The sequence below is a fragment of the Rhincodon typus genome, chromosome 1 (assembly GCF_021869965.1).
Source record: "Rhincodon typus isolate 14 chromosome 1, sRhiTyp1.1, whole genome shotgun sequence".
NCBI lineage: Eukaryota > Metazoa > Chordata > Chondrichthyes > Orectolobiformes > Rhincodontidae > Rhincodon > Rhincodon typus.
The window spans coordinates 553808-576708 of NC_063332.1; the positions used below are offsets into that span (position 1 = coordinate 553808).

The 22901-nt window shown below is 44.9% G+C and overlaps 1 protein-coding gene across 1 annotated transcript in view; it reads right to left on the bottom strand.

Annotated features, from left to right (window-relative positions):
* LOC125483525 (disintegrin and metalloproteinase domain-containing protein 12-like) overlaps positions 1-16964 on the bottom strand; it is a 54060-nt gene extending 37096 nt beyond the window's left edge. The window contains exons 1-2 of the mRNA XM_048599231.1: positions 16864-16964; positions 5895-5971 (exon numbers count right to left, since the gene is read on the bottom strand). Coding sequence (XP_048455188.1) covers positions 5895-5971; positions 16864-16935 — 149 coding nt within the window. The 5' untranslated portion in view covers positions 16936-16964. The remainder of the gene's footprint in view (positions 1-5894; positions 5972-16863) is intronic.
* Positions 16965-22901: the final 5937 nt, after the last annotated feature.

The window sequence follows — 22901 nt, forward strand, 5'->3', positions numbered from 1 at the left end:
AACACATCCCAGTACACTTACACAGTCAGTGACCCTCACTATGCTGAATAAACACATCCCAGTGCAGTTAAACAGTGAGTGACCCTCACCCTGCTGAATAAACACATGTCAGTGCAGTTACACAGTGAGTGACCCTTACCCTGGTGAATAAACATATCCCTGTACATTTGCACAATTAGTGACGCTTACCCTGCTGAATAAACACCATCCTGTAAACTTACACTGCGAGTGACCCTCATCCTGCTGAATAAACACTGACCCTGTACAGTTACACAGTGAGTGACCCTACACCTGCTGAATAAACACATCCCTGTACAGTTACACAGTGAGTGACCCTCACCCTGCTGAATAAACATATCCCAGTACAGTTACACAGTCAGTGACCCTCACCCTGCTGAATAAACACATCCCAGCACAGTTACACAGTGAGTGACCCTTACCCTGCTGAATAAACACATCCCAGCACAGTTACACAGTCAGTGACCCTTACGCTGCTGAATAAACACATCTCAGTCCAATTAAACAGTGACCATTTATTTGTTCACTTGAGGGATATTGGTATTGCTGGCTGGGCCCAGCATTTATTTATGTCCCTCTTTGCACTTGGGAAGGTGGTGGCTTTCTTGAACCACTGAGGTCTGTGTTCTGTCGGTTGACTCACATGCCTTTATGAAGGAATTGCAGTATTTTGACACAGTGACCATGAATGAACGGCGATATATTTCCAAGTCAGGATGGTGAGTGGCTTCGAGGGGAACTTGCAGGTGATGGTGTTACCATGTATTTGCTACCATTGTCCTTCTCCATGGACAAAATCCTGGAATTCCCTCCTGAAGGGCATTGATGATCAATCCACAGCAGGTGGCCTGCAGCGATTCAAGAAGACAGCTCATCACCACCTTCTCAAAGGCAACTAGGGACGGGCTATAATGTTGGTCCAGCCAGTGATGCCCATGTCTCACAAGTGACTCGGTGAAAAAGTAGTGCAATCCACACCGCACTACCCTCTGGGAGAAAAATGTTCATAAAATCCTGACAGTGTGGAAACAGGCCCTTTGGCCTAACAAGTCCACATTGACCCTCAGAGCATTCCACCCAGACCCATCACCCTATAACCCACCTAATCTACACATCCCTGAACACTACAGGCAATTTACTATGACCAATCCACCTAGCCTGCACATCTTTAGACTGTGGGAGCAAACTGGAGCACCTGGAGGAAACCCACACAGACACAGGGAGAATGTGCAAACTCCACACAGGCAGTCGCCCAAGGGTGGAATCGAACCTGGGTCCCTTGCGCTATGAGACAGCAGTGCTAACCACTGAGCCACAATGTCACCCAATGCTTGCCTATCGTTCTGTCTAAACCTCTTGCCAGCCATCTTTCATTGTGCTCCCTTGTCACTGGCCCTTCAACCAAGGGGAACTGCTACTTATCTTGGAGTCTGTCAAAGACTCAGAGTTGTACAGCACAGAAACAGACCCTTCGGTAAAACTGAAAGAACAAAGAAAATTACAGCAGAGGAACAGGATCTTCGGCCCTCCAAGCCTGCACTGACATGCTGCCCGTCACAACTAAAACCCCCTACCCTTTCGGGGACCATATCCCTCTATTCACATCTTATTCGTGTATTTGTCAAGATGCCCTTGAAAAGTCACTCTCGGATTTGATTCCATTATCTCCCCCAGCAGCAAGTTCCAGGCACCCACCACCCTCTGTGTAAAAAATTTGCCTCACACATCACCTTTAAACCTTGCCCCTCGCACCTTAAACCTATGCCCCCTAGTTATTGACTCTTCCACCCTGGGAAAAAGCTTCTGACTGTCCACTCTGTCCATGCCCTTCATAATCTTGTAGACCTCTATCAGGTCGCACCTCAACCTGCGTCGTTCCAGTGAGAACAACCCAAGTTTCACCAACCTCTCCTCATAGCTAATGCCCTCCATACCAGGCCACATTCTGGTAAATCTTTTCTGTACCCTCTCCAAAGCCACCACATCCTTCAGGTGACCAGAATTGAATATAATATTCCAAATGCGGCCTAATTAAGGTTCTATAAAGCTGCAACATTACCTGCCAATTTTTAAACACAATGCCCTGAGCAATGAAGGCAAGCATGTCATATGCCTTGTTGACTACTTTTTCCACCTACTTTGCCATGCTCAGTGACCTGTGTATCTGTACAACCAGATCCCTCTGCCCATCAGTACTCTTAACGGTTCTGCCATTTACTATATATTTTCCATCTGGATTAGACCTTCCGAAATGCATTACCTCACATTTTTCCAAATTAAACTCCACCTGCCATCTCTCTGCCCAAGTCACCAACCGATCGATATCCTGCTGTATCCTTTGACGGTCCTCATCGCTATCCACAATTCCACCAACGTTTATGCCATCGGCAAACTTACTAATCAAACCAGTTACATTCTCCTCCAAATCATTCATATATAGTACAAATAACAAAGGTCTCAACACTGATCCTGACCAGATATCCTGAAGTAATCTTGTCACATTTGTCTGCATTTGGCCCATACTCTTCATACCCTTCCAATCCTTGCATCCTCATGTGCTTATCTAAAAACCCCTCAAATGCCCCTCTTGTATTTGCCTCCACCACCACCCCCTGGCAGTGTGTTAAAGACACTTACCACTCTCTGTGTAAAAAACTTTCTCCTCACTTTTCCTTTCAACTTTCTCCCTCTCACCTCAAATGCGTGCCCTCTCGTATTCGGCATTTCAGCTCTGGGAAAAGGATTCTAACTGTCAACCCTATCTATGCTTCTCATAATTATACAGACTTCTCTCAAGACTCACCTCAGCCTCCACCGCTCCAGAGAAGGGTCCTGACCCAAAATGTCAGCTTTCCTGCTCCTCTGATGCTGCCTGGTTCACTGTGTTCCGCCAGCTCCACACTATGTTATCTCAAGTTTTTTAACCCTCTCCTTATAGCTCATACCCTTGGATCCAGGCAGCATCCTGGTAAACCTCTTCTGTACCCTCTCCAAAGCCTCCACATCCTCCCTGGAATGTGGCAAACAGAATTGAACGCAATATTCTAAGTGCGGCCAAACCAAAGTCTTTTAAAGCTGCAAGATGACATCCTGACTCTTGTACTCAATTCCCCAACCAATAAAGGCAAACATGCCATAAACCTTCTTTACCACCCTATTACTTGCATGGCCACTTTCAGGGAGCTATGGACTTGAACTCCAAGATCCCCCTGTACATCAGTGCTGTTCAGGGTCCTGCCATTAACTGTGCAGCACTTCACACTTAACCAGATTAAACTCCATTTCTCTGCCCATATCTGCAACTGATCTGTATCCTTTGATAACCTTCTACTCTGAGGTTGTGGACATGCTCGCCAAGCCGGTGGGTTTGGTTGCAAACATTTCATCACCTTGCTAGGTAACATCATCAGTGTACCTTCGGTGAGGCGTTGGTGTTCTGTCCCGCTTGTTATTTTTCTATCTCGGTTTGTTGGGGTGTTTGGTATCACTTCCGCTTTTGTTTCTCCGTGGTTTGTACACAGGGTCTAATTCAATGTGTTTGTTGATGGAGTTCCGGTTGGAATACCAGGCCTCCAGGAATTCCCTGGTGTCTCTCTGTTTGGCTTAAGTGATTATGGATGTGCTGTCGCAGTCGAATTCGTGTCCCTCGTTGTCCGTGTGTAGTGAGACCAGTGAGAATTGGTCGTGTCTCTTGGTAGCTAATGGTGTTCGTTAATCTGTATTGTCAGTTTTCTTCCGGTTTGGCCTATGTAGTGGTTCTGACAGTCCTTGCATGGTATTTTTATATTATATAGATCCCTGCGGAACACTACTAGTCACGGACCTTCAGCCTGAAAAACACCCTTCCACCACTATCCTCTGGTTTCTTTGGGCAAACCAATTCAGAATCCACACAGCCAAGTTATTGTGGATCTGATGCATCTTAATCTTCTGGATAAACCTACCATGAGGGACCTTTTGGAAAGCCTTACTAAAATCTGTGCGTTCAACATTCACTGTTCTACCCTCATCAATCATCTTTATCACCTCCTCAAAAAATTCAATCAAGTTTATAAGACATGACCTGTTCCTCATAAAGCCAAGATGACTGTTCCTAATTAGGCGATGCTTTTTCACATGAGCGCAAATCCTAAAGAATTCTCTCCAATAGTGATCCAAACACAGTGAAACTCACTGATCTACAGTTTGCTGGATCATCCCTATGTCCCTTCTTGAACAGAGGAACAACATTAGCTACTCGCCAGCCCTCTGTTCCAGTGGCTACATCTTCGTCAAGGCCCCGGCAATCTCCTCACTTACCCCTCTCAAATACATCTGGCTTTGCAGACTTATCCATCTTAATGCACTTCAAGAGATCGAACACCACTTCTTTCTTCATCTCAAAATGCCCTACTTTATTAGCTTGCTCCACACTAATCTTACTTTCTTCCATATCCTTCTTCTGCGTGAATACTGGTGCAAAGTACTCATTTAGAATCTCACCCACATTGTCTGCCGCCAAGCACAAATTCCCTCCTTTATCCGTGAGTGGTCCTAACTTCTCCCTAGTTATCCACTTGTTTTTAATGTATGTGTACAATGCCTTGGGATTTTCTTTAACCCTACTTGCCAAGGTCATTTTAGAGCCCCTTCTTGCTCTCCTAACTCCTTGCTTGAGTTCTTTCCTGCTTTCTTTATATTCCTCATGGGGCCTGTCCAATTTTAGCTTCCTAAACATTACATATGCTTCTATTTTACTTTTGACTAAATTCTCAACCTCCCTCGTTATCCAAGGGTCCCTTAGCTTGCCATCCTTGTACTTCCCCCTTACTGGAACATGCCAGTCCTGAACTCTGATCAGCAGGTCTTTAAACAACTTCCACATGTCAAATGTGGACTTGCCTGATAACAGCTCCTCCCAATTAACACTCCCCAGCTCTTGCCTATTACTGACATTATTTGCCCTGCCCCAATTTAGTACCTTCCTGCAAGATCCTGTCTTATCCTTATACATAGCTATCCTAAAACTTAAGGGGTTGTGATCACTGCTTCCAAAATGCTCTTCCACTGAAAGGTCAGTCAGCAGGCCAGGCTCATTAGCCAGTACAAGGTCCAGTATGGTCCCTCCTCTAGTTGCACTATCCACATACTGTTTACAGAAACCCTCTTAGGTGCACTTAACAAATTCTCCCCCATCTGAGCATCTTGGTCTAAGGGAGTTCCAGTCAATACCAGAGAGATTAAAGTCACCCACTATGACAACTCTTTTCATTGTATCTTTCTATAATCTACCTACGTATTTGTTCTTCAACACCTCAATGGCTGTTGGGGGACCTATAGCATAATCCTATCAGAGTGATTGCCCATATCTTACTTTTAAGCTGTACCTATTTTGCCTAAGTGAATGAGCCCCCCCAGTATGTCGTCTCTGAGCGCAGATGTAACATTGTCTCATATTAGTAATGCAACTCCTTTACCTCTTTTACCTTCCTCTCTGTCTCACCTATAACAATGAAACCCTGGAATGTTGAGCAGCCAGTCCTGCCCCTCTCTCAACCAGGGTCTCTGTAGGGCACAACATCATAGTCCCATGTACTGATCCAGGCTCTAAGCTAACCTGCCTGACCCATAATACTCCTTGTGTTACGAAAATTAAAATCTTGTAAAGTGTGTAAAGATTGCTTCTAATTCTATATTTTATGAGCAGACTTTCTGTTTTAAAACAGCTGACATAGCTACATAGTCAGCAACAGTTATCTATCCTGTTGAAAAAAACATCTTATTTAAGTCACAAGCTTTCCCCAACTGAACGAACAGGTCCCAGGTTAAATCATCGAATATTTTAGCTTTGGTTTCACTAACACGAGTACAATTCAGAGAAGTATCTGTCTGTTTACCTGAGTCCTGAGCAGGTGCTTGCAGAGACCTGGGATCCAGGGAATTTTCTCACAGATCCCTGATAGTAACACTGGTACTGTAGGAAGATGGTCACATCTCAGGATCAAACTTTTCTCATTTCATAGCATCCCCAAAAAAGTTGCATAGGAATTCTTCGATATGTTAAATGCCATTAACATTAGGGAACAAATGTAACAAAAAACCTGAGTCTCAGAAAAAGGCAACTTGGACTAAATATTGACTGCTTTTGAACCTGAAGCAAAAAAAACGAAGAAACGTTAAGCAGGGTCTCCTTCAGACTTGCAGGTTGCAGAGGAGCAAACAGCTTCTCAGAGCATGTTTCACAGGCACCAACTGCATGCACCCCTTCACCATGGGCATCAGCAGCTGGCATTTACCAGTCCCTCTCTGAGGTACTGGCTGGCACAGCAACAACTACAACTGAAAGTTTGAGATGGGGAAACACAGTTCACAGGAACAGGGACTCAGATAAAGGACTGGAGCAGGCTGCACCTCCTGGCTGCTCACTTGCTCTCTCAGTGCTCGTTCACTTAGCACAAAGCTGCATGCTCCAAACATCAATTAGTGATGTCACATAACAAAGCAGCTTACCTTGCTGTTCAATAAAAACCAAAAGAACTGTGGATGCTGTAAATCAGAAACAGAAACGGAAATTGCTGGAAAAGCTCAGCAGGTCTGGCAGCATCTGTGGAGAGAAATCAGAGTTAACCTTTTGGGCCCAGTAACCCTTCCTCAGAACTCCGGAAAGGGTCACAGGACCTGAAATGTTAACTCTGATTTCTCTGCACAGATGCTGCCAGACCTGTAGAGCTTTTCCAGCAATTTCTGTTTTTGCACCTTACTGCAAGGCAGGTCTCAGTCTAGGGGGGAAACAGCTTGCTCAATCTCACACCTTCACCATGTGCGGTGGTCACTCTTACCAATACTGCCAAGGACAGATGCATCCGTAGCTGGCAAATTTGTAAGGATGAAGTCAAGTATGGTTTTCCCTCCAGTAATACTACTACTACTATAACGATCAGTAATACTGCTGCTGAGCCACTCTTGGTGGTGGACATTGAAATCCCCCACCCAGAGGACATTTTGTACCCTTTCCATTCTCAGTGCTTCCTCTAATTGTTGTTCAACATGGACAAGGTCCGATTCATCAGCGGATGGAGGGTGGAACGTGGTAATCAGCAGGAGGTTTCCTTGCCAACATTTAACCTAAAGCCACGAGATTTCATGTGGTCCAGAGTAAAATGCTGAAGACTCCCAGAGCAACACCCTCTTGACTGTATACCCCACTGTGCTGCCACTTCTGCTGGGTCTGCCCTGCCGGTGGAATATGGTATATCCAGGGTTAGTAATGGTGGTTTTTGGGATATTTCTGTAAGGTATGAGTATAACTACGTCAGGGAGTTGAAGAATTTAAAGCAGCATTAAAGCAATACATAATTTAACATATTGACACACAAAAAATAATATTGAACAGGCTTGCAAACTCTCTTGTCACAGAGTCATACAGCACGGAAATAGACCCTTCGGTCCAACCAGTCTATGCCAAGCATAGTCCCATATTAAATGAGTCCCACCTGGCTGGTCCTAGCCCATGACACTCCAAACCTTTCCAATTCATGTGCTTGTCCAAATGCCATTTAAACATTGTAATTATGCCCACATCTAGAACTTCCTCAGGAAATTCCTTCAATTTAAAACAACTTCTGTCACATTTAAGCTTGCTGGAAATCAAACCCTGCTCTTCCTGCACTTCTCACAAAAACTGACTGTTTTGTCAAGTATTCACAATTCCCCACTTTACCTGTCTATCCTGTCTGTGAGATGCAGATTGACAATAAGCACAGACCAGGTTTCTTCACTTAACATAAAGCACTATTTATTACAGAGAGTAATCAGTTCTAGTTCAAAAGGCACAATTATGAACTATTGACATTTAACTGTATTAGTTAGAACTCTAACCACGTTAAAAATTCTCCCTGCACACACACATACAGACAGATACAACAAAAAAAAAGTGGAGGGTAAAACTGTTCATTGGTCCCTGTCCCCAGAGGTCACCGATGTGATCCTTTTGGTTTCTCAGAATTTGTTTCTCCTCAATGTTCCCTCTCCAGGGATTTTCATTTGCTGCAGGAGGCACAGAGCAACTGGTTCACAACTTATAAAGTCTCCAATTTGTTTGTTAAAAGCCACAGCTTACAGCAACATGTGAGGGAAAATAAACTTATTTTTTGCAAACTTGATATTTATTCATTCACAGGAAGTGGGCGTTGCTGACTGGGCCCACCCGTAATTGCCCGCAGGGCAGTTAACTGTCAATCACATTGTTATGGTTCTGGAGTGACGTGAAAGCCAGGCCATGTAAAGATGGCAGATTTGCTTCCCTAAACAGTGTCACATGGAACTTTACAACAAAAACACAACAGTCATCAGCAGATTTTCATTCCAGGTTTTCACTGAATTGCAAATTCCGCCATCTACAATGGCCAAATTTGAACTCAGGTCACTGAAACATGACCTGAGTCTCTACATTAATAGTCTGGCAAAAAAACTGCTAGGCCATTAACTCCCCATAGGTATCAATGGGTAGAAAGCCTTTTTATCAATAACTGCTGACTCTTCCACAGATCAATCATGTTGCTGGCCAAATCCCTCTTGCGCATACCCCTGTGCTCCAGCCCATCTATAGAACATAGAACATAGAACAGTGCAGCACAGCACTGGCCCTTCGGCCCATGATGTTGTACTGAAGTTTTACCCTAAACCTAAGGTCTATCTAACCTCCACCCCTCCTTATATCATCACCCATATACCTACCTACTAGCCGCTTAAATGCCCCTAATGAGGCCAACCCCACTACCCAAGCACCAAATCCAAAGTGGCCTCTCCTCGTGTTGGTCTATCTACATACTGTGTCAGGAATCCTTCCTGAACGCACTGGACAAGATCTGCTCCATCTAAACTATTACAACTAAAATGTTTCCAAACAATATTTGGAAAGTTGAAGTCACCCATGACTACAACCCTGTGACTTCTGCACCTTTCCAGTATCTGCCTCCCAATCTGCTCCTCTTCTTCTCTACAACTATTAAGGGATCTGTAAAAAACCCCCAACAAAGTGACTGCTCCTTTTTTGTTCCTGACCTCAACCCAAACTGACTCTGTCGACATATCCTTCTCAAACTGCCTTTCAGTAGCTGCTATACTAGCCCTGACTAGCAATGCCACTCCCCCACCTCTTTTCCCACCCTCCCTATTTCTTTTAAAGCATCTAAATCCCGGAACTTCCAACATCCATTCCTCTCCCTGAGATACCCAAGTTTCTGTAATGGCCACAACATCGTAGTTCCAAGTACTGACCCTAAGTTCATCTGCCTTTTTTCTGATACTTCTAGCATTGAAGTATACACACCTCAAACCATCTCTGTGTCCACAATTACGCTCCATCGACCGCATTTCTTTATATACAACCTCACTCCCTGTTGTGTCTGTTGGAAGGCTGAATACCTCATCCTCTGAATTATCAATCTGGTTCCCCACCCCCTGCCAATCTAGTTTAAACCATCCCATATAGCTCGAGCAAACCTCCCTCCCAGGATATTTCTGCCCTTCCGGTTCAGGTGCAACCCGTCCTTACTGTATAGATCCCACCTTCTCCAGAATGTGCTCCAATTATCCACATAATGGAAGCCCTCCTTCCTACACCAGCCCTGTAGCCACGTGTTTAGCTGCACTCTCTCCCTATTTCTTCCCTCGTTATCATGTGGCACTGGTAGTAATCCAGAGATAATTACCCTGTTTGTCCTGGATTTCAGCTTCCAACCTAACTCCCTGTACTCGTTTTTCACATTCTGTCTCCTTTTTCTACCTGTTTCATTGGTACCAACGTGTACCATGACTGCTGGTTGCACACCCTCCCCCTTAAGGATCTTGAAGACACGATCTGAGATGTCATGGACCCTGGCACCCGAGAGGCAACATACCATCCGTTCGTCTCGTTCGCGTGTACAGAACCGCCTGTCTGTGCCTCTAACTATTGAATCCCTCACTACAATTTCTCTCCTATTCTCCCCCCTTCCCTTCTGAGCCACAGAGCCAGACCCTGTACCAGAGACCCCGTCCCTGTGAGTTACCCCTGGTAGGTTGTCCCCCACAACAGTATCCAAAACAGTATACTTATTGTTGAGGGGAACGACCACAGGGGATCCCTGCACTGACCGATTCCTTCCCTTCCCTTTCCTTACTGTCACCCAAGTGCCTTCGTTCTTAGGGGTAACTATGTCCCTGTAGCTCGGTTCTATCACCACCTCAGCCTCCCGAATGATCCTGTGTTTATCCAGCTCCAGCTATCTAACGCGGTCTTTGAGGAGCTGGAGCTGGGTGCACTTCCCTCAGGTGAAGTCAGCAGAGTCTTACCTCTTACATCCTGCAGGAGGAACATTGCACCGCCCTGACTGCCATCCCCTCTAAATATAAACTTACCCGAAAGATTTGTAAAAACTAGAGAATAACTTACTTATCCTTTTATTCTTAGGTTAGAGGAGGTGGAAGGGTGGGAGACACCACTCTTGTGCTCTCGCTCCTGGTCTCCTCCTCCTCTGCTGCCAAAAATGAAGGCCCCAAAGCACTAACTGTGTGTTATTGTACTCGCCGCTTTCCAGCAGTACCCTCAAGCTTTCTCCCAACTCAGAGGAAATCATTGTGCTTATTGACCCTCCACACAGAGTCTGTTTTTAGGTTAGAGGAGGAGGGTGGGTGGGAGGCACTACATGTGCAGTGTTTCGGGTTTAGCCACTGCCAGAATATATGATTTTACCTTCCCAGAAATCCCCTCGCACACTCTCCAGACTCCCGCCGCTGAACAAATGAACAAAATAGACCTTCACCCAACAGTTTGGACAGGACTGGGTGATGTCCCAGTGGGAGTGTTTTATGAGAGCGGTTGGGAAGGGTTTAAACTAGTATACCAGCGGGATGGGAACCGATGTGAAGAGTCAGAGAAGAAGGCAGCAAGGATAAAAGCAAAATCTGGAAAAAGGAAGAAGAAAAGTGATAGGCTGAGAAACCAAGGACAAGATTCAAACAGGGCTACTGAGAAAAAAAAGGAGGAGACAAACACTATTAGAGGGACAAGCTTAAAAGGTTTTGTGCCTTAATGTGTGGAGCATCTGCAATAAAGTGGATGAACTAAGCGTGCACACAGATGTAAATGGCTACGATGTAATTGGGATTATGGAGACATGGCTGCAGAGTGATCAGGGATGGGAACTGAATGTCCCAGGGTATTCAGTATTTGGGAAGGACAGGCAAAAAGGAAAAGGTGGCGGAGCTGCAGAGCTGGTTAAAGAGGAAATTAATACAATAGTGAGAAAGGATATTGGCTCTAAAAATGTGGCGTTTGTATGGGTAGAGCTGCAAAATACAAAGGGGCAAAAAACATTAGCAGATGTCATATATAGACCTCCAAACTGCAGTGGTGATGTTGAGAATGGCATTCAACAGGAAATTAGAGATGCATGTGGTAAGGAAATATCAGTCATCACAAGGGATTTCAATACATAGACAAAGAACAGTACAGCACAGTACAGGCCCTTCGGCCCACGATGTTGTGCCGAACTTGCACCCGAAACCTAAGGTCTATCGAACCTCCACCCCTACCTTATACTATCATCAATATGCCTATCTAATAGCTGCTTAAATGCCCCTAATGAGGCCGACTCCACTACCCTCTCCGGCAATGCATTCCACGCCCCGACCACTCTCCGAGTAAAGAATCTACTTCTGAAGCCTCCCCGATATCTACCTCCTTTCACTTTAAAACTATGTCCGCTCGTAAAAGCTACCTCCACCCGAGGAAAAAGTCTCTGGCTGTCTACTCTATCTATACCTCTGATCATTTTGTACACCTCTATCAAGTCGCTTCTCATCCTTCGTCTTCTAAAGAGAAAAGCCCTAGCTCTCTCAACCTTTCCTCGTAAAAGCTTCTCTCCATTCCAGGCAACATCCTGGTAAATCTCCTTTACACCTTTTCCAACGTCTCCACATCTTTCCTGTAATGAGGTGACCAGAACTGACACAATACTCCAGACGTGGCCGAACCAGGCTTTTGTATAGCTGGAGCATAACTTCACGGCTCTTGAACTCAATCCCTCTATTAATGAAAGCTAACACACCATACGCCTTCTTAACAACTCTATCCACCTGGGTGGTAGCTCTCAGGGAACTGTGAACATGAACCCCAAGATCCCTCTGCTCCTCCACACTGCCAAGAATCTTTCCGTTAACCCTGCATTCTGCTTTCAAGTTTGTCCTTCCAAAATGAATCACCTCACACTTTTCAGGGTTAAACTCCATCTGCCACTTCTCAGGCCAGCTCTCCATTCTATCAATGTCCCTTTGTAACCTAGAACAGCCCTCCGCACTGTCCATGTGACCCACCTTGTATCGTCCGCGAACTTGCTAATCCACCCCTCCACTCCTTCATCCAGATCATTTACAAAAATCACAAACAGAAGAGGACCCAGAACAGATCCTTGTGGTACACCACTCGTAACTGAGCACCATGTTGAATATTTTCCGTTCACTACCACCCTTTGTCTTCTAAGGGTCAGCCAATTCTGAATCCAATCTGCCACATTTCCCCCTATCCCATGCCTCCTTACCTTCTGCATGAGCCTACCATGGGGAAGCTTATCAAACGCCTTACTTAAATCCATGTATACCACATCCACTGCTCCACCTTCATCCACGTGTTTGGTCACCTCTTCAAAGAATTCATTAAGGTTTGTGAGGCATGATCTACCCCTCACAAATCCATGCTGACTATCACGAATCAAACTGTGCCTTTCCAAGTGATCATAAATCCTGTCTCTCAGAGCCCTTTCCAATAATTTGCCCACCACTGACGTAAGACTAACTGGTCTGTAATTTCCGGGGTTATCCCTATTCCCTTTTTTGAACAAAGGGAATGACGTTTGCCTCTTTCCAATCTTCCGGCACTATACCCGTGGACAGTGAGGACGAAAAGATCATCGCCAAAGGCCCTGCGATCTCGTCCCTCGCTTCCCATAGAATCCTTGGATAAATCCCATCAAGCCCGGGGGACTTATCTATCTTCAACTTCCTCAGAATTCCTGGCACATCTTCTTTACTAACATCAATCTCCTCTAGCCTACCTGCCTGTTTCACAACGTCGTCCTCTACAACTAGGTCCCTCTCAGTTGTGAATACAGAAGAAAAGTATTCATTAAGGACCTCTCCTATCTCTTTAGGCTCTGTGCACAAATTCCCTTTATAATCCTTGATCAGCCCTCCCCTTTCTCTGGTCATTCTCTTGTTCTGCACATACGTGTAAAAAGCCTTGGAGTTTTCCTTGATCCTATCTGCCAAGGTTTTCTCATGCCTCCTTTTAGCTCTCCGAAGCCCTTTCTTCAGCTCCTTCCTGGCTAACTTGTATTCCTCTAGAGCCTTTTCAGTTCCTCTTTTCCTAAACCTTACATAAGCCTCCTTCTTTCTCTTAACCAGTTGTTCGACCTCTCTTGAGAACCAAGGCTCCTTCACTCGACCGCATCTTCTCTGTCTGCTAGGGACAAACATATCGAGCACATGCAGTATGCATTCCTTAAACAATCTCCACATTTCTGTGGTGCTCTTCCTTGAAAGCATCTGTTCCCAATTTATGTTACCCAGTTCTTGCCTAACTGAATTGAAATTACCCTTCCCCCAATTATAAACTTCACTCTGCCGTATATACCTATCCTTATCCATGACTATTGTGAAAGTAACAGAGTTATGATCGCTACAGCCAAAATGCTCTCCTACCAACTGGTCTAACACTTGGCCCGGTTCATTGCCAAGCACCAAATCCAAAGTGGCCTCTCCTTGTGTTGGTCTATCTACATACTGTGCCAGGAATCCTTCCTGAACGCACTGGACAAAATCTGCTCCATCTAAACTATTACAACTAAAACGTTTCCAATCAATATTTGGAAAGTTGAAGTCACCCAGGGCTACAACTTGTGACTTCTGCACCTTTCCAGTATCTGCCTCCCAATCCGCTCCTCTACTTCTCTGCAACTATTAGGGGGTCTGTAAAAAACCCCCCAACAAAGTGACTGCTCCTTTCTTGTTCCTGACCTCAACCCAAACTGACTCTGTGGACATATCATTCTCGAACTGCCTTTCACTAGATGCTATACTCGCCCTGACGAGCAATGCCGCTCCCCCACCTCTTTTTCCACCCTCCCTATTTCTTTTAAAGCATCTAAATCCTGGAACTTCCAACATCCATTCCTCTCCCTGAGTTACCCAAGTTTCTGTAATGGCCATAACATCGTAGTTCCAAGTACTGACCCATGCTCTAAGTTCATCCGCTTTATTTCTGATACTTCTAGCATTGAAGTATACACACCTCAAACTATCTCTGTGTCCACAATTACGCTCCATCGACCGCATTTCTTTATCAACCACCTCACTCCCTGTTGTGTCTGTTGGAAGGCCGAATACCTCATCCTCTGAATTATCAATCTGGTTCCCCACCCCCTGCCAAACTAGTTTAAACCATCCCGTATAGCTCTAGCAAACCTCCCTCCCAGGATATTTCTGCCCTTCCGGTTCAGGTGCCACCCATCCTTACTGTACAGGTCCCACCTTCCCCAGAATGTGCTCCAATTATCCACATAATGGAAGCCCTCCTTCCTACACCAGCCCTGTAGCTACGTGTTTAGCTGTACTCTCTCCCTATTTCTTACCTCGTTATCACATGGCACTGGTGGTCATCCAGAGATAACTACCCTGTTTGTCCTGGACTTCAGCTTCCAACCTAACTCCCTGTACTCGTTTTTCACATTCTCTGTCCTTTTTCTACCTATGTCATTGGTACCAATGTGTACCATGACTGCTGGTTGCTCACCCTCCCCCTTAAGGATCTTGAAGACACGATCCAAGACATCACATCCGAGACAATCTGCACATATATTGGGCAAATCAAATTAATCACAATGCCATAGAGAAGGAATTCCTGGAGTGCATACGGGATCATTTTCTTGACCAATATGTGCAGGAACCAATTCGAGAGCAGGCCATCTTAGACTGTTTACTTTTATAATGAGAAAGGAATCATTGCCAACATAGCTGTGCAAGGCCCCTTGGGCAAGAGCAACCATAACATGATAGACTTTTTCATCAAGATGGAGAGAGAGGTCGAGCTGGATGAACACAGCAGGCCAAGCAGCATCAGAGGAGCAGGTGGCTGACGTTTCACGCCCGGACCCTTCTTCAGAAAAACTGAAGAAGGGTCCAGGCCCGAAACGTCAGCCTTCCTGCGATCCTGATGCTGCTTGGCCTGCTGTGTTCATCCAGCTCTATACTTTGTTATCTCAGATTCTCCAGCATCTGCAGTTCCTACTATCTCTGGAGAAAGAGGTAGTTGATTCAGAGACTAGGGTGCTAAACCTTAATAAAGGAAGCTACGAGGATATGAGGCATGAGTTAGCCTTGATAGAGTGGTGAGAGTTACTTAGAGGTACAATAGTGGAAAGGCAATGGCAGACATTCAAGGAACGCATGGGGGAAGTGCAACAACTGTTTAGTCTTGTCTGTCGCTCAAGCAAAATGTGTAAGAGGGCCAATCCATGGCTTACAAAGCAAATAAGATATTGTATCTGATGCAAGGAAGAAGCTTACAGGTTGGCCATGTAAAATAATAAATCTGAGGATTGGGAGCGGTTTAGAATTAGCAAAGAAGGACCAAGGGATTGATTAAGTAGGGGAAAATAGAGTACGAAAGTAAACTTGCAGGGAATGTAAAGACTGACACCAAGAGTTTCTCTCAGTACGTGAAGAGAATGAGATTGGTAAAGACACAGACAGAAACGGGGGATGTACAATAGGGGACAAAGAAATGGCTGAGAAACTACATATACACTTTAATTCTATCTTCACAAAAAAAAAAGACACAAAGCAGATACCAGAATTGTTGGAGAATGCAAGGTTTAGTGAGAGGGAAGAACTGAGGGAGATCAATATTATTAGAGAAATGGTGCTGGGAAAATTGTTGGGATTGAAGGCTGAGAAATCCCCAGGGCCTGATAATCTACACCCCAGAGTACTCAAGGAAGTAGCCAATTAGAAATAGTGGATATTGTGCATAATTTTGGAATCCTTTTCTGAAGAAAGATGCTCTTGCTTTTGAGGGAATGCAGCGAAGGGTTACCAGGCTGATTCTGGGGATGGAGGGTCTGACGTATGAGGAGAGATTGACTAGGTTGGGGTTGTTTTCACTTGAGCTCAGATGAATGAGGGGGGATCTCATAGAGACTTCTAAAATTCTAACAGGACTAGACAGGGTAGATGCAGGAGGATGTTCCCAGTGGTGGGTGTGTCGAGAACCGGGGTCACAGTATGAAGATTCAGGGTAGACGATTTAGGATGGAGATGAGGAGACATTTCTTCACCCAAAGAACGGTGAGCCTGTGGAATTCATTACCATAGGAAACAGTCAATGCCAAAATGTATTCAAGAGATGACTCAATATAGCACTTGGGGTGAATGGCATCAAAGGCTATGGGGAGAAATCCGAATTAAACCATTGAGTTGGATGATCAGCACCATCGTGAAGAATAATGAAGAAGGCTCAAAGGGCCAAATGGCCTCCTCCTGCTCCTGTCTTCTATGTTGGTATGTTCAACCAGCAGTTATGTAAACAGCATTTACAAAGATCAGGTGACTTGCTTTTCAAAAGTTCACTAATCCTTTCCACGTGCATTGGTTTCCCAATTCATCATAGAACCATCATAGAATCCCTACAGTGTGGAAACAGGTCCTTCGGCCCAACACGTCCACATAATCAAAACTCACAATTAAAAATACAGAAAAATCAAAAGAGACAGTCTTTAGATCACATTTAATCGAATTCCATCTAGTCTCAGTTTACAAGAGATTGCTCACCAGATCAGTGTCTTTCTCTGTCACCACAGTCTCATTTGATTCATAGTAAGATACCTGGAACTCTTTGGTCATGAGGTATCTGTGGAAAAGAAAAGGAACATGATTGAACAGAGTTCCTCGGTGCTGGTCAATCCATAAAGGATATACTGAGGCTGAGACGCTGTCATTAAACTGTCACAAAGGCCAAAAGACAAATGTAGCAAAGCCATCCCAAGAAAGGATGTCCTTCCATTAAGGATCTGAATGAACCAGATATTTTTACAAGTTTACTATTCAGGATAGCCAGGGACACAGTAAAGGGAGGGAAAAGACGTCTAGTTTAAAGTGCGTTAATTTCAACACATGAGGGCTGACCAGGTAAGGCAGATGAGCTCAGAGTGTGGATTGGCTCTGGGGCCTGGGATATTAGAGCCATAATAGAAACATGGCTGAGGGGAGGGCAGGACTGACAACTCAATGTTCCAGGATACAGAAGCTACAGGCGTGACAGAAGTACAAGTAAGCAAGGAGGGGGAGTTGCCCTTTTGATAAGGGAGCACATAACAACAGTGCTTAGAGAGGATATTCTTAAGGGGTCATCAAATGAGGCCATATGGTTAGAACTTAGAAACAAGAAGGGGATGGTCACTCTGTTGGGTCTGTTTATAAACCTCCAAATATGTACTAGAGAGATACCTGTAGGAATAATAGAGTAGTATTGATTGGAGATTTAAATTTCTCCTGTATTGATTGGGCCACCCAGAATGTAAAAGGCCCGTACAGGTGGAATTAGAACAAAGAACAAAGAACAAAGAAAATTACAGCACAGGAACAGGCCCTTTGGCCCTCCAAGCCTGCGCCGATCCAGATCCTTTATCTAAACGTGTCACCTATTTTCCAAGGATCTGTATCCCTCTGCTCCCTGCCCATTCACGTATCTGTCTAGATACATCTTAAATGACGCTATCGTGCCCGCCTCTACCACCTCCGATGGCAACGCGTTCCAGGCACCCACCACCCTCTGTGTAAAGAACTTTCCACGCATATCTCCCTTAAGCTTTTCCCCTCTCACCTTGAAATTGTGACCCCTAGTAATTGAGTCCCCCACTCTGGGAAAAAGCTTCTTGCTATCCACCCTGTCTATACCTCCCATGATTTTGTAGACCTCAATCAGGTCCCCCCTCAACCTCCGTCTTTCTCATGTAAATAATCCTAATCTACTCAACCTCTCTTCATAGCTAGTGCCCTCCATACCAGGCAACATCCTGGTGAACCTCCTCTGCACCCTCTCCAAAGCATCCACATCCTTTTGGTAATGTGGTGACCAGAACTGTACGCAGTATTCCAAATGTGGTCGAACCAAAGTCCTATACAACTGTAACATGACCTGCCAACTCTTGTACTCAATACCCCGTCTAATGAATGAAAGCATGCCGTATGCCTTCTTGGCCACTCTATCCACCTGCGTTGCCACCTTCAGGGTACAATGGACCTGAACACCCAGATCTCTCTGTGCATCAATTTTCCACAGGGCTTTTCCATTTACCACACAGTTCGCTCTTGAATTGGATCTTCCAAAATGCGTCATCTTGCATTTGCCTGGATTGAACTCCATCTGCCATTTCTCCGCCCAACTCTCCAATCTATCTATATTCTGCTGCATTCTCCGACAGCCCCCTTCACTATCTGCTACTCCACCAATCATAGAGTAGTATTGGTTGGATATTTAAATTTCTCCTGTATTGACTGGGCCACCCAGAATGTAAAAGGCCTGTACAGGTGGAATTAGAACAAAGAACAAAGAACAAGGAAAATTACAGCACAGGAACAGGCTTTTGTCAAATGTGTCCAAGAAGGTTTCTTAAATCAATATTTAAAGTGCCCTACTCAGGAAGGTGCAACACTGGACTGCATACGCATTACTAGGGAGGAGGTATTTGCAGTCTTAAAGCCTATTAAGGTGGATAAATCCCCTAGGCCTGATCAAGTCCATCCTCAGATTTTGTAAAGGTGAGGGCAAAAAATGCAGAGACCCTTGCAGAGATTTTCCCTTGACATTAGCCACTGGTGAAGTTCCGGAAGACTAGAAGGTGATTAATGTTGTTCCATTGTTTAAGAAAGGGAGCAAAGACAAGCTAGGAAACTACAGGCCAGTGAGCCTGACATCAGTCGTAGGTAAGTTATTGGAGAGGATACTGATGGACAGGATCAATCAACATTTGGATAGTCAAAGATAACAAGGTGTAGAGCTGGATGAACACAGCAGGCCAAGCAGCATCAGACAAGCAAGAAAGCTGACGTTTCGGGTCTGGACCCTTCTTCAGAAAAAATTCCAACATTTGGATAGTTAAGGTTTGATTAGGGACAGTCTGCATGGATTTGTGCGCGGGAAGTCATGTCTGACAAGTCTTTTAGAGTTTTTCGAAGAGGTAACCAAGAGGATGGATAAGGGTAGGGCAGTGGATGTTGTCTATATGGACTTTAGTAAGACCTTTGACAAAGTCCTGCACAGCAGGCTAGTCATGAAGATTAGTTCGCATGGGATCCAGGGAGATCTAGCTAATTGGATTCAAAACTAGCTCGATGGTAGGGAACAGAGGGTGATGGTTGAATGGTGTTTCTCGGACTGGAGGCCTGTGACTAGTGATGTACCACAGGGGTCGTTGCTGGGACCTTTGTTGTTTGTTGTTTACACAAATGATCTGGATAAAAATATACAAGGAATGATTAGTAAGTTTGTGGGTGACACAAAATTAGGAAGTATTGTTGATAACAAAGAAGGTTACCATAAATAACAGAGAGATCTTGATCAGATGGAAAATGGGCTAAGGATTGGCAAATACAATTCAATACAGACAAGTGTGAGGTGTTGCACTTTGGAAAGTCAAACAAAGATACGACTTATACAGTAAATTATAAGGTCCTGAGGAGTGTAATTGAACAGAGGGACCTGGAGTACAAGTACATAGTTCATTGAAAGGAGCATCACAGGTGGACAGGGTGGTGAAGAAGGCATTTAGCATGCTGGCCTTCATCGGTCGAGGTGTTGAGTGTAGGATTTGGGACGTTATGTTACAGTTGTATAAGTCGTTGGTGAGACTTGGAGTATTGTGTATAGTTTTGGTCATCCTGTTAAAGGAAAGACATACTTAAATTGGGAAGTGATGTAAGATTTACGAAGATAACACAGTGTGGAGCTGGAGGAAACCAGCAGGCCAGGTAGCATCAGAGGAGCAGGAAAGTTGACGTTTCGGGTCGGGACCCTTCTTCAGGCCTGCTGTGCTCCTCCAGCTCCACACTGTGTTATCTCTGGCTCCAGCATCTGCAGTTCTTACAATCTCTGAGATTTATGAGGATGTTGCCAGGACTAGTAGGTGTGAGTTATAGGGAGTGGTTGGCCAGGATAAGACTTTATTCCTTGGAAAGTAGGAGAATGAGGGCTGACCTTATTGAGGTGTATAAAATCATGAGGGGCACAGACAGGATGAATGTATATAGTCGTTTTCCCAGGGATGGGGAATTGTAAACTGGATGGCATAGGTTTAAGGGGGGAGAGGGGATAGATTTAAGAAGGACCTGAGGGTCAACTTCTTCATGTAGAGTGGTGCGTACATGGAATGGGCTGCCAGAGAAAGTGGTTGAGGCAGGTCCAATAGCAACATATAAAAAACATTTGGATAGATACATGGATGGGAAGGATTTAGAGGGATATGGACCAAATGTGCGTAATTGGAACTCGCTGAGAAAGCAACATGATCAGCATGGACCAGTTTAGGCCGAAGGGCCTGTTTCTATGCTGTATTACTCTATGACTCTATCACTCTACGACAATTAATGATAGTTTAATGCCACTTGGCAGGGGAATTGAGTTTAAGAGCCGTGAGGTTATGCTGCAGTTCTATAAAACTCTGGTTAGACCACACTTGGAATATTGTGTTCAGTTCTGGTCACCTCATTATGGGAAAGATGTGGAAGCTTTAGAGAGGATGCAGAGGAGATTTTCCAGGATGCTGCCTGAACTGGAGGGCAGGTCTTATGAGGAAAGGTTGAGGGAGCTAGGGCTTTTCTCATTGGAGCGAAGAAGGATGAGAGGTGACTTGATAGAGGTGTACAAGATGGTGAGAGGCATAGATAGAGTGGATAGCCAGAGACTTTTTCCCAGGGCGGAAATGACTATTACGAGGGAGCATAATTTTAAGGTGATTGGAGGAAGGTATAGGGGAGATGTCAGAAGTAGGCTCTTCACACAGAGAGTGGTGGGTGTGTGGAATGCTCTGTCGGCAGTGGTAGTGGAGTCAGATACTTTAGAGACTTTCAAGCAACTCTTGGATAGACACAGAGGATAGTAAAATATAGGGTATGCAGGGTAGTTTGATCTCTGTAGGATAAGAGCCGGTGCTGTGCTGTACTGTTCTATGTTCCATCTTCTAAATGCATGACAGAAATGTGGATGTTGTTTTGGGAGCACTTGCGGCGAGTGCTGGATAGATTTGTCCCACTGAGGCAAGGAAGGGATAGTAAGGTGAAGGAACCTTGGATGACAAGACATGTTGAACACCGAGTCAAGAGGAAGAAGGAAGCTTACTTAAGGTTGAGGAAGCAAGGATCGGACAGGGTGCTAGAGGGTTACAAGGTCGCTAAGAAGGAACTGAAGAATGGACTTAGGAGAGCTCAAAGGGGGCATTAAAAAGCCTTGGCGGGTAGGATTAAGGAAAACCCCAGGGCTTTCTATACTCACGTGAGGAACAAGTGGATGGCCAGAGTGAGGGTAGGGCAGATCAGGGATAGTGCTTCAAGTCGGAGGAGGTAATGAATACTTTGCTTCAGTATTCACTAGTGAGAGGGACCTTGTCGTTTAAGAGGACAGCATGAAACAGGCTAATATGCTTGAACAGGTTGATGTTTGGAAGGAAGATGTGCTAGAAATTTTGAAAAACATCAGTACAGATAAGTCCCCTGGGCCAGACGGGATATACCCAAGGTTCCTATGGGAAGCAAGGGAAGGGATTGCTGTGCCTTTGGCAATGATCTTTGCATCCTCACCGTCCACTGGATTAGTACCAGATGATTGGAGGGTGGAAAACATTATTCCCTTGTTCAAGAAAGGGAATAGGGATAACCCTGGGAATTACAGACCATTCAGTCTTATTTCTGTGGTGGGCAAATTATTGGAGAGGATTCTGAGAGACAGTATTCACAATTATTTGGAAAGCATAGTTTGATTAGAGATTGTCAGCATTGCTTTGAGAGGGGCAGGTCATGCCTCACAAGCCTTATTGAATTCTTTGAGAATGTGGCAAAACATATTGATGATGGTAGAGCAGTGGATATGGTGTATATGGATTTTAGCAAGGCGTTTGATAAGGTTGCCCGTCAGGTTTTTGAATAGATTTGTAGCTCGGGTTGTGGATGTTGTGGTTGGTTGGCTCGCTGAACTGGTTCGTTGTTCCACAGACGTTTCATTACCCTGCTGGGTAACATCATCAATGCAGCCTCCGATGAAGCGCCGTTTCAGTTACTAGTGGTGTACCTCAAGGATCTGTTTTGGGGCCACTGCTGTTTGTCATTTTTATAAATGACCTGGATGACGGCGTAGAAGAATGGGTTAGTAAATTTGTGGATGACACCAAAGTTGGTGGAGTTGTGGATAGTGCGGAAGGATGTTGTAGGTTACAGAGGGACAATGATAAGCTGCAGAGCTGGGCTGAGAGGTGGCAAATGGAGTTTAATGCGGAAAAGTGTGAGGTGATTCACTTTGGAAGGAGTAACAGGAATACAGAGTACTGGGCTAATGGTAAGATTCTTGGTAGTGTGGATGAGCAGAGAGATCTCGGTGTCCATGTGCATAGATCGCTGAAAGTTGCCACCCAGGTTGATAGGGTTGTTAAGAAGGCGTACAGTACGTTAGGTTTTATTGGTAGAGGGATTGAGTTTCGGAGCCATCAGGTCATGTTGCAGCTGTACAAAACTCTGGTGCGGCCGCACTTGGATAATTGAGTACAGTTCTGGTCACCGCATTATAGGAAGGATGTGGAAGCATTGGAAAGGGTGCAGAGGAC